The following is a 13235-nucleotide window of genomic DNA, read 5'->3' as shown; positions in this document are numbered from 1 at the left end:
ATGATTTGAAAGCAGTAATATCTCTCATTCTTTTTTATGTTAATTGTGTGTCAGTGTAGTCTGACTGATGTAGAGCGCATCGACTAATCAAACCAAAATCCACAAAACAAAGAAGTTTGGAACTAGAAAAAATTATCTCATCCTTTCTGTAGGTTTGTTTTAGGAAAAGCTTAAATACTAAAATGTTTACAACTACAAATCTTGTTAGGAAATATCCTCACACTGACCCATCCTTCAGTATAGTCCTTAGCACAGCACAGCAATCCTCATCACCTTCTCCTTCCCTTCCCAAAATCCCCTCTCCACCAAACCTCATCTAACACCAACCTTCAGCAGGCCCCTCAGCCTCTCTGGATGTATTATTCATGAAGCAAAAATAATGAATTCAGAATAGGCAAACAAACACATTAATTAGCCTATTCATACCCTCCACTGACACAGTAATAGCAAAAAAATTATTCTCTTCATAAAAGAGCGAGAGAGAGGCTTGTGAGGAGGACATGAGATGACTATGTTTTAAAATGGTTGTTGACTAGATCTCTGCTGAATTGTGTGACACCTGTGTGATATAGAGAAGACACATACTTAGGATACAAGTACAACTCATCATTCACAGGTGCCTGCAAGAAGTGGCCTTTTTTCTGACTAAGTACGGCTAATATAAGTAAGTCATCACAGAGAGCTGGATGTCAAGAGGCTGGTCTGAATATTCAAGTCAGCCATTAGCCGGATGGCCAACAGCCCACACACTGAATCTGTGAGAGGGCATTGACTTCCTGCACTGTTATTAGTCACTCAGCAAAACAATGGGAAGACCTGGAGTAGTCACTGTGAGTAGTATGTTCATATGAGAGAGACCAGGGGAGTGTGTACGCATGCATGTACACACACAGATACATATGTACTGTATGTAGAAATCTGCAGAATGAAGTTATATATATATATATATATATATATATATATATATATGAACAAACATAATTTTTCCAATGGCACACACACACACACTTTTTACAAACCTGCCAAAGACACACTTGAACCCACATACTGTTGTTGTTGCATGCATGAGGTTTCTTGCAAAAACACAAAATGACATGAACACCCCTCTTCAGACCTTAACCCCTCTATTTACTGTAGACACATCACAAGTGGGCCAATGAGTGATGGAGAAGTGGGCTGAGAGAGCCAGTGGGCTTTAAAAATCAGAGTGGGCAAAGAAAAAAAGGCAAAGAGAGGGAGGCAGGGTGAGTAGATAAGAGTGGAATAAAGGAGAAACAAGAAAGAGAGAGACAGCTTTCGGTTTCAGACCTGTGTGACTCGTCTTCTACTCTTAAACTAACAGTAGGGCTTTTTTTCCTCTCCGATAATACACCTACAATATTTTGTTAGTACACACAATATTGCACCAAACTGCAGAGGACTGTCAAAGCTGTTGTAACAGTCCTGAATCCAACTAGGTTACTTGATGTTGAGCACTGCTATGTGTGGGCCCACACAGTACTACTCAAGAAGCAAGGAAGCAAGAAGTGAGAGAAAATGTTCCTTTAAAGGGCTGGAAGACAAAAAAAAGTGTCCTTGTGTATGTAATGATCATTTAATTTAAATAGCTCATTATTTAGTGTTAGAAATGTTTCAGCGCCTGATGTTCTCTATCAAAAGAAATGTGTCTGAATACAGGTTATTATTCATCATTATTATATTTTTTTTAATTAAATGTTTATTTAATCAGGTCTCATTAGGATTGAGATTGTTTTTTTTTTCAAGACAGACCTGGGGACAAGAAACACAACTACAGCCAGACAACCACAATCAACAAATAATTAAACAAAAACAAGAGTAATTTGTAAAATATCAGAACATTAAACTTTAAAATCTCAGAGGGCAATGAAAGGCAGTTTGCAGTTCATTGCATTTAAAAGGTGAATACTACCTGAAATCTGTTTGTTTTCCAATACTAATACACACATGAGGGATACTGTATCAAAGGTTAAGTAGTTATTGGATGGTGTGCTGTAGTAAGTGGATTTAAATGAGAGAACAGAGAATAAAAATGAGTATGAACTTTGTCATTGGTGATGAAGCGTAATGCACTATAATAATCATGGTTTAAGGATTTATTAGCACCTCAACATGGAAAGAATAATCATTTTTTTAAAAGTCCCATAGGAATGGATGATAAATTGTATCAACATAAATCTTAAGAGGAAAATTAAACAGTAGTTTTATGTTTCTTTTAATTGAAAAAAAATCTAAAACTTTTCTATCAGATTGGAAAGCGAAATCAGCTACATTAGTAAGAGTAATAACTGTGACTTTTATTGGTAATACATGCAATAACATGACATGGTACCCAAAGTGCTACTTCAATAAGCTTCCCTTTTCAATATTATAGTTTCAGATCCACATCCATTGTTCCAAAGAACACCAATGGTATTCCCACACTGAGGATTTTGCGATATGAGATCTTTTTATCTGTTACAAATTTCTGGTCAGACAATCTTTTCTTCAGATATTAATTGTTGGTCAACGCACCACGGTTAACATAGACAATATGAAATATCAATCACATTTTCTGATTAACTAGCGATAAAGGTTTTTAATGTGGTATTAATCTTCTACCAGAGACTGGAAATAAATGTAACAATCTGCAAATCATGAGATAAGAACACATTTATAGATCAATTTAGATGAGGAAATGGCTTAAAATGAGGGAAAATAGCCTCATGTGCATTTTAAGAGATGCTGTATACAGTATTTTCCCTGTTTGTTTATTTTGTCAGATGTTAGAATAATACTACTAACAAGTATTGTCTGGGTAGCTGAAAATTCATATATACACCTCCACTATCAACTAAATGAATCAAACCCCACTGTCATCCATAAATTACTGTTGCCTCAGGTCACATTCTTTCATTACGACAAACAGCAAAATGCAAAAAGCCACCAGACAAAGAGCAGAAGTCACAGAGTAAACAGGTTGCTGGTAGCTTGAAGCTTTGATCATTTCTGAATAATGAAAACCAAATTTTGACGAATGCAGGTTTAAAAAAGACATTGAAATGGAGGCTGGCTTACCTCATTGATGAGGAACTGCAGTTGAAGAACAGCTGCTCCGCTCTCATGCTGACAGTAGCAGTCCACCCCAGGTCGCCCCAATCTTATGACATCACAGAGTCAAGGAGGTATACAAAAGCGTACTATAGGAACATCAGTCCAATGCATGTAAAAACAGTATATTTATTCCAGTGACATGGTTGTGGTGTCAGAGATGTGATTCAATGACTGTTATGGCTTGCGCGACGATTATAAATCCATCTAAAGCAGAGGGAAAGAGAGACAATATCAACATGTACAACTTTAAAGCTTCTGTGGTGGTGTTCCTGTGTCGACTGAAGCTGCACAAAAGCTGAGATAGCACAGAAAGCTACAGAGAACAGTGCCACTGGCCTGGTGGCACTACACAAGCAGGCAGGTGGCACACTGTCGAATCCAGTTATAAAGGATGACTGGATTTGGAAAAAAACAGCATTGTGATCTTTGATGATTGCTGACATACCCCCTACTGGGCCTCTTTTCCCACCTCAGGGCAGTGAAGTTGTGTGGAACATCCGTGCAAGCACAGGTGAGGACCAAAACATGTGTATACCATACCAGCACAAAACCTCTCCTCTGGGCAGTCACAAAAAGGCTCAGAGCAGTTTAGAAATATATATTGTTTAATGTCATCCCATTATCATAATTAACTGTGTCTTGAATTGTAACCTTCTAATTTAATCCATGCATCATTTATAATGTTATGCTCTTAAAGTGAAGGTGTTTCAGATACTGTGTCTACTGTACTTAATTAATATACTGTACTATATTAATGACTGTACATTGAGTATTACAAATAGCTATTTGTATAATGCAATGCGATTTAAACTGTAGCCTCCAAAATGACCATTAAGTTGAATTATAAATTGCTTTTGTACAGACAGGCACTTTGCAGCCTTTGTGTACAACTCTTGATTAATTTCTAAATATGCAAACACCTTCCTCAGTGTAGCTTTACTAAAATTAATCTGAAAACAAGACAAAACTCAGAAAATGAAAAAAACAAACAAACAAAAAAAGAGACAAATTACAATAATAAAGGGTTATGGACACAGCTGTGGTTGCAAAAAGTACTATAAAGCTACATAAATTGAATAGGAAAAAAAAACTCTTCCTATTAACAGCAGAATAAAGTATTACCAAGGCAGACAACACGTATAGACGATATAAACTCTACCTGACCCCACAAACACATAAGGCACATAAAAAAAGGGGCAAGCTCAATTTATGTACAGTGCAGTTCACCCACACACAAGAAAATGCACCAATTTGGTGGACATTACACACTGACTTACATTAATTTCCTTGAGACTTATCCTAACCTTAACCTGATCTTACCTTAACTTTAAACCAAGTCTTCACCCTAAAATTAATTACTTGTGTTAAGGAGACTTGCTTTTTGTTCCCCACAACATGAGAAATACCTGGACCACACACACACGCTAATGTTACATTGCTAGGAAATACAGTGGTTGTTGACTTTCTCTTACGTAGAGTGAGTTGCAGCCATCAGTGAACCCTGCACTGCATTACAAAGTCCTCCACAATCTGAACTAGGTTCAACTCCTGCTCATTCACTCTCATAATACGATAACTGAGTGACTCATAATTGAGTTGACTGGTTATACATAATATAACCAGTCAACTCAAAACCTCTCATTATGTCCCGCTGCACTCCTCAAGTACTTTCCAAACATCTTGAGCAATTAGAAGTATCTAATTTAAAGTAGATGGAGCATTTTTGCCAAACCCTGCATGTACCTGTTGGTTGCATTTGGTGTTTGATTAAAGTCACTTAGCAAGCTCAATGGGTGGCGCTTTAAATCAGTGATTAACCCTAGATGCAAACTTGTTTTTATCTATGTCCAGGTACAATGATGCTAACCTTTGCCATAACCGATTAATGACGTCATCTTCAATATTACTGCATCATTTCCATTTTTTTTCTTTTTGTGCTGTTTAAAAACTAGCTAGGCATGAACCAGGACCAGGACAGTGGCAGCAGCTGATATATTGCCACAACTAGGTGGTTCTGGAGGTATACTCCCCTGGGAGAACTTTTTGAAAGATATTTGTTTTACATGTTAAGTATATTTGCATCTGCCTGGAAAATTTATGGGGTAAATCAATAATTAACACACTGATCTGCAGCTCAATGCATCACTCGCTCAAGCTCACGGTGTCAAGCCACTTTGGTAGTATCAGCTGACAGATGTTATCTTAGCACAAGGCTTAATACTGAAATAATCAAATCATATCAATAAATCATAATTAAAAGAGAGACATGACTATTTCATTAAAATTAGCACAAAAATAAATGAAACATTGAACATTCTTGAATTCACGTTTACAAATGCAAGTAGCTGTTCTCACATGTTGCTAACAGCAGAGGAGCTCCAATAAGTAAGTACAGTTCATTTATATCACTTTTCTAGGGCAGGCAAGGTCAAAGATAAACAAATAACACAACAGAACAATACATAGAACATCAGCGTGAGACCTCCCTGTACAAGGTTATTACCCAGAAGCTGTTCCAGCTTGGTTGTGCAATACAGGAAACAATCCCAGTGCCCAGTGGCTCGCTTTTACATTTCTGAAAAGTAAAATAGCCTTACTGCAGATGGCAATTAAAACACTGGTTGATTTTAATATCACATCATGTTCTAGTTCTTTTTACACTCCTAGTAATTTAATAACATCTGTTACACAAATCCTTATACTAGTGAATGCCTGAAGAATGAAGAATATTGTTATGAATGTGAACACCAATATGCTTGTCATTAGGGATTAAATCTAATATGTGCAGTTTGGTTGGGAAACGGGTAGCCTATAGTTACCCGAGGAAGTAAAAGCCACAAGTACATCCTTCAAAACAGGTGGGAATCAGAAGGAGGGGGAAATGGCACAACATGAAAACAGAGCCGACTGGATCTGGTACAGGAGCGGTTATTTAATCACTACAGATTGTTCAAAATTCATAAACTTGCCAACTCTGCTCGAGGTGCAGCACTGAACCGCAAATAACCAGTCCTGCAATGAATAAAATGTCCCTGTTGGGTCTTGCAATTAATTTGCACGTTTCTGTGTGTAAACAGTTTATTTAGACATTTCAGCCATGATGCTGTTGCAGTCAGAATATATAAAGCATATACAAAAATATGTTGTTAATCCAAAGTTATGACTCACGATACAATATGATTTATTTGATTACTTTCATAAAATTACAGTCAACTTTTCTGCCATTTCTTTTTAGCCTCATCATTTAATATAGTGTAAAGCAGTGTTTTGTGCTTCGTCTCTTTATTTCCCTACATCCTAAAACTCCCAACTTTCCCCGTTATGATGGCACATGTGTATTAAATAGAGTGTCTGGTTTTTCCTTCACTTCTTTCTCCAAACTGAGATTTCTATTCACCTCACTTGGCATCAATGGTTACCTACAACAGCCTGTTAGGTGATTGTGTAACATTTATGAGGCACAATCAAATATCCGTTCAATTGTCCGACACCGCAGAAATAGAGAACAAAATGTCAGCGAGAACAAAATGTGTACAGCTGTAATGAACTGCGCTATGAGTAACCATGGAGAGTAGGAGACCACAAAACAGAGGTTTAACCTGCTGAGGCTCAGCAAGGTAACAGGGATGAAAGACGAGGATGAAAAAGAGATTTGGTTGTTTTCTTGTTGCTTTTGCATTTCAGTGTAGACAAAGATCAGATTAAACATATGGACGTAGTCAAACAAATGGAGATCCTAATAAACTAAATTAAACTAAACTCGGTGTGTTCAGTAATGGGTTATATATAGCAGATATGGAAAAGGGCTCAATCTGTTACAACCTGCTCCTCAGTCCCTCTCTGCAGCCACACTCTCATCCCCATCTATCTGCATTGCTCTCTTCTCCCAGGCCATGTACTTTCCTCCAACTCCCCAGACCTGCCATCCTCAGGCTTTCAACCAGACACACTCAGACTATCCCTCCTTTCCAGTTCCCAATTCTCATCAGTCCTGCAGTTATGTGGCTTACTCTGCCCACTCACCTGCATCTTATTCCTTCCACAACAACTTATTATACCGGTCCAGATTCTTTGTTTTTCTGAAAGATCATTGTTGTTTTTTTGTCAGTGCTTTGAAGCTTCTGTTTTAAGTTATTTGGATTTGGACCATATCTGCATCTGCTTGCCTGCCTATCTGAGCTTCCATATCTCATCCCTGCAACTCTGTGGATTTAATACTGCTGCTGTTTGGGGTTGCCACCCATGCCTGTAAGCTTTTGTATCTTCACTCTTGACAATAAACTCATTGAACTGTCCCTGCCTGCCTCTAAAGTCTGCATTTGGGTCCTTGCCCTGCTGCATAACACACACCACCTATGACACAATCAGAAATCCTACAGATTGCTAGTAAGCAGGGTGAGCACATCTCATTTCAATTTCACAATGTACTCTGAAACCAACAGGGCAGAAACGTCCAGACAGTCTTGCTAGACTGACTTATCAAATCTGCAGCAGCAGCAGCAGCAGCAGCAGCAGCAGCCATGGCCTGATAAGTTGAAATGTTGAACCAGGCTGCAGATCGCACTCAGGTGTACTGGAGAGGAAAGACTTCCCACGGTTCATGGTCCAAAGTGTTGCTCAGGACCCTGAGCAAAGTTAAATTTCAGTCAATTTAAAAAATAATATGCTACCAGTTTTTGATGTTTCACATAATTTAATTAGTTATTTGTGAATCTCCTTGTGATGTCTGTTGCTTACTGCTTAGGGTCAAAGTTAGCCTGATAATTCCCTAATCCGTTTGGTTATGTTAAATACATTTGCATTATTTAATTCTGATAATTTGTTAGTGATTATCATTGTATTTGACGCACTGTCTTCCATGCATACTGTAAAGAACCTGAGATTTGCCTTATGTTAACTTTTAATTGTCACAGTTGCTTTTAATCAAATCATATGTACGGTTTTGATGATGGTGATGCACATGACAGTCTAAAAAATGTAACCTTGACAAAGAGATAGTTGTACAGTGTGTGTGAGGAAGTCTGTATGAGTCGGTGTGTGTTATTCAGTGCCAAGATACACACACATAAATACATACAAACACACACTACAGATCCCTGTTTCTTTTATTCATATCATGCAATCATGTATGAATAAATTAATTAAGATTTTGTCTGGTCTATCCACTGAGTTAGTAAGAAAAAAACATGCATTAAAGTAAATCACCGACACGGATCAGTTGCACTATAATGATAGATTACTATCATCATTTATACTGCAGACAGTGCGGGTTCTTTTCATTTTGAGATGAATATGATTTTTCCTTCAGGATGCTGAAAAACCAACAATTTCCTGTGTGAAATGCCAATCGAATGCAGGTTAAAACTAAGCCCTCCGTGATAATGAAAAGGTTTTGAACGGGTAAGTGTGTCAGAATTACACAGTGTCTTTGAAAGTGAATGGACACAGAGACACAGAGCACCACTATTGTTGTACAGAGGCGATCAAAGAGGAATTTTACATGATGATTTCAACCCTTTAATCCATCATCGTCTCTTTTTCACTCACTCAAATCAATTGAAGCCCCTCAGTAAAGAAAAGAAATGGAAAAATCAAACAACATTTCAAGCTTTTTTGGGCGAGAAATGTCTTTTGTAGTTATGCGCCCACACTAAGCTACCAAACCAAAAGGACGATTTTATTTAATTTATTTTTTACCAATAACACTGAGCGTAAAGAACAGGCCTGTCCACTTAGTCAAGCAGTGTATATATGTATTTATTTTTATCAATGGAGTTTTACTCAGGGAAGTTCAATTTAAAACCCACACAGCGTGTAACTTCCACTACTGAAGGATACATAAAAACAAGTCAGAGGTGGCCGCCTGTGAATGTGTTTCAAAGTGTCAGTCTTGACGATAAGTGTTAGGCTTATCGCAGTTGGCGCTTTCACGAGGAGCTTTAAGTTAGACAAGCCTACACTGATCTAATTCACTGCATAGAAAACAGGAGATTTAACCTGTAACATCAGAATAACTTAAAAGATGCAGATAAAGATTTAACACGTAGGAGATTTAACCTGTGGAGTAGGAGATGTGTTTTCAGATTAGGGCAGAGACTTTGATTGCCAAAAGAAGCAAATGTTCCAGCGTAGTAGGAATTTAAGCCGACATCTCCGTGAATTGGTGAAACCGCACAGCCTGTTTTCACTAAAGCTCAGAGGCTAGTATTATTAATCTAGGTAAGTCTTGCTGAGTCTATTCTGTAGTCAGATATTCTTTTATATTTACAAGATATTAAATGTTACAGGCTATGTTTTTGTAGTTTGCTTTTGTTTGAAAGCTTTCTGTGTGAATATTTCAGTGTGTGAGAATTTGAGTACTGCTTTTGGCTGTGTTGTGAGAGAACTTATGCCAGGGTGATAATTTCCTAAAAAGTCTCCAAATTAAACCTAATCCTTTGTAACTGCCCTTCAAAAACGACTCAGAAACATTTGGCAGGCAAAGACAATGGTTTGGCTTTAAATTACAGCTTTGTTAAGGCTGAGTGACCTTTAATGTCATGGTTACAATATGGTCATGGATTGTGGGCCCTAGTTGAAATAAACATTGACTGTCGGCGGAAGGGGGGGATTTAATTAATATGCAATGACTGCTGCTGAGTCCAGTCAAGGAAGAGGAGTTTGTGTGTGTGTGTGTGTGTGTGTGTGTGTGTGTGTGTGTGCGTTTGTGTGTGCATGTGTGTGATTCAAGGGCTGTCTTGAAAGAGAATGGTTGGCGACAGACTTAAATCATCTCTCTGTCAGTCTGCATCATTCTCTCTCTGACAGGCGAGTCTTTGTACACATCACATTCAAATTCTCATCACACTCGGGAGCGCATCAAAACACGCAACATGCTGTCAAAACACAAAGCTGATGTGAAGGTGAAGTCGCCTACATTCATACAGGAGAGAAACACAGCGGAGAATGTCAATGAGAAATTTGCTGGACTTGCCTGTTGTATTTTTGTGATTTCTGACATGAAAACTAATGACAGCCAATAAATGTAAGGATTTTAAATGAAAACAAATGCTGTTTGACATGTACAAACAGGGCCTCATGTCCCCAAAACACTTTGGCTGCATGGTTGAAACATACATACAGCAAGTTTCTGAGGTATTTCTGCAAAGCATCTCTGATCATATGTAACAACTGTGTCTAAAGGCCTTTACACACCAGGAGTTTGACAAATGAATAACAATTCAAATATTTCACCTTAAAACTATTCATAACAGGCAGCGAGACAAATGTGTAACAAAAAACACAAACAGAAATTTGCAACAGGTCAATCTCTCTCCACTGTCCTCTCAGCTCTACAGGAGGAGGACGTTGGATACAAGTCAGAGTCGTTGAGGATTGAACGGATATAACATTTTCGTCTTTTGTCGAGTGAGGAGGAGGACAAGATCATCATCATCACTGGATGTTGTGAACATCATCAACAATTAGCGTTCTTTGTGAAAGCACTCATGACAAAAGCAGTTCGACAAATATGTAGAGAATTAATTGCATGAAAAAAATGCCCCGGGTGTGTAAAGGCCTTAATACATGATTGCACATGTGTGCCAAGACACGTAAAAGCACTTGGTCAATTTAACTGAACTAAAGCAGCGATCCTTGCATAAAATTATATATTAAAGTGTTTGGGTGCAAATGAAAGAAAACACAACAAAAAAAAAGGAGACAAAACACAAAGATGCGCATTAATGCAATACTACAGCAGCGAATCTTCAAAGAAAATATGAAAACTGTCACAACCTCTTCCATTTGGTGTTGGTCGTTAATCTCAGTATTACGCTGTTGTGTCTTATTGAGGTGTTATGTTGTTTAGTGGCATATCTGCCGTGTCGATGAATGTGCTCTGTTGTGTTCTCAGTCCTTATCAGTTTTTTGTATTGAGAATAACTAACTAAATTTGAAAAAAAGGATTTACTATGAAAATAAATGGTAGGAGGGAAAGCATTTATTATCAAAATAAATGTTGAACAACTTCTAGATGTGCAGATACATCAGTCATGTATTGTATTGTGAATCAACTGTAACTGCTTGTCTTTACCGTCTGTTTATCTTTTTTTTTTTCACTTTATATCGGAGGAAACACAATCAACAATCATCACTTCTAAAATCTGCTTCATAGCTTCAGCAAAAGAAAAACACATTAACTCTTAAACAACAAACAGATTTGGTTATTTAAGGCTGCAGGCATAAGCGTAACAGTTCCAATTGATCAGCTACAATAAAACCAAAATATACTGTGAAAGTTGGTTTGAAACGCTCTTCAACAAAATGTTACACATATTAACACTAAACTTAATACAACAGTTTATACACGTAAGATTGACCAATATAATGAAATTATTAAAATTGCTTTATCGAGCTGCAATAAGGGTGGAATGATATAGTTTGCACCTGCTGCACCTGCGTAGTTGCAGTTATAAAAAAAGGGGGGAAAAAACAAAACAAAACAAAAAACACTGCAATTTTCAATAAATTTTTACCAAATTACCCTGCTGTGGATAAACACCAAAATTGACCAAATTCAATACTTGAATTTAGAGATGCCAACAATAGGCTCCAATCATGCATGTGTATCTATCTCAGTAAGGAAGACTACACATACAATAAGTCTGTTGCTAGAGCAAAACAAACAATGGCAAGGGCTTTTGTTTGCTTTGCGATGGCAACAACCGAAAACAACGATTAAAGAGACAGGGAGGTGAAATTTTTAATTACATCGCTTAAAATTACCCTTGACTTAATTATCCATGTAAACAATCATGTCAGCATGCATACAGGAAAGGCTAATCAGCTGCTTTCAATGGTAAATCAACATTAGCGGACCCTCATCTGCATTTCTGTCAAACAAACATAACAAAATATGAGGAATCCTTTACGTCCAGTCAAATACACCTAAGCATACTGGGGACAAAACTGACTAACTTAAGACTCACAAATTCCCTTAAATATCTCTTTCACCCTTAATAGAATAATGACTTTCAATATTGCTGTAAAGGTCTACATCTAGATCGTATAAACTGTTGTGAATCTAACTGTACAGTCAAAAAAAAAAGGGAGCCAGTATACACTATACGCCATTAGATAAAGTGCAACTCAGTGCTCTTTGGCTTCACCAAAAGCCAAATAATTTTGTTGCATCCAACCTAAAGCACTGATCATTTTCAGCTGCGAATATGTGAATCTTTTTCCATTTTCTTGAAATCATAAACTCATTAAGTTTCATAACTTTAGTGCAAAAAACTGAGAACAAGTTACAGCCCACAACTCTGCTCAAGTTCTTGTCAAGTATGTACGTAAGAGCTAAAAATATCTGCTGACGTAAATAACAATGACTAAGTGAATGAAAAAAAACCAACCTTAAATGCCTCCTTTGTGTAATATTTAATTACTATGGTGGCACTCACTGAATCAGAAGAAACGAGTCAGTGACGTGGCACTGACATTGGACATTAGAGTGATGACAGGTATTCAAGAGTACATAATAGGAGGGTATTGATTCAGTTCATGAGAACAGACTAACAAAGACACATTTCATGATAGACTTATAATGCTCTGTCTTTGTGTCCGAGCCATGCAGCCAGTCAGGTGTAATCTGCCATGTCTGGTTTCCCCTGAGCCCCTGACAGCTGACTCACAGACTGTGGCAGACCTCTCTGCAGTCACCTGGTACTTTCATCCCTGTTCTGTCAGCTCCACACCACTTATACAGTAGGGTCCAAAAGTCTGAGTGGTCTCAGACTTTTAAATCTTCCTTTATGTCTTGCAGAGAAAAAACAAAGTGAATGGAAGATTTGACAGAGGATAGTAAAATGTCTGTTATTTACACTATCCAGAGCAGTGTGGATTATTGGAGGTAAAAGCTTAGAATAATAGTAAGGTGAGCTATGGCCATATGTTCCTACCAGATGAGAATGTAAGTGAGGAGTAAGATAATAAATAATCTTTATTTTGTTATCAGAACACCTGATGGATATGATTGCTAGCAAAGTGTTTTCAGCCTCATCTAATACCTTCATTAGTGTAATAACATACTGTATATGTAAGTGCATAATAATTATTTTTGTGTGGTTTCTTTAAAGAAGATAAGG

General features: G+C 37.5%; 1 protein-coding gene across 2 annotated transcripts in view; it reads right to left on the bottom strand.

Moving 5' to 3' along the window:
- Window positions 1–13235, bottom strand: part of stxbp5l (syntaxin binding protein 5L) — a 150455-nt gene that overhangs the window by 74775 nt on the left and 62445 nt on the right. For both annotated transcript variants that reach the window (XM_062431651.1, XM_062431652.1), the window contains exon 3: window positions 3076–3157. In XM_062431651.1, the coding sequence (XP_062287635.1) occupies window positions 3076–3157 (82 nt within the window). The remainder of the gene's footprint in view (window positions 1–3075; window positions 3158–13235) is intronic.

This window comes from Scomber scombrus, chromosome 13, assembly GCF_963691925.1.
Source record: "Scomber scombrus chromosome 13, fScoSco1.1, whole genome shotgun sequence".
NCBI classification, from domain to species: Eukaryota; Metazoa; Chordata; class Actinopteri; order Scombriformes; family Scombridae; genus Scomber; species Scomber scombrus.
The sequence above is the reverse complement of the archived record's forward strand: the minus strand, read 5'-3'. Positions and strand labels throughout refer to the sequence as shown.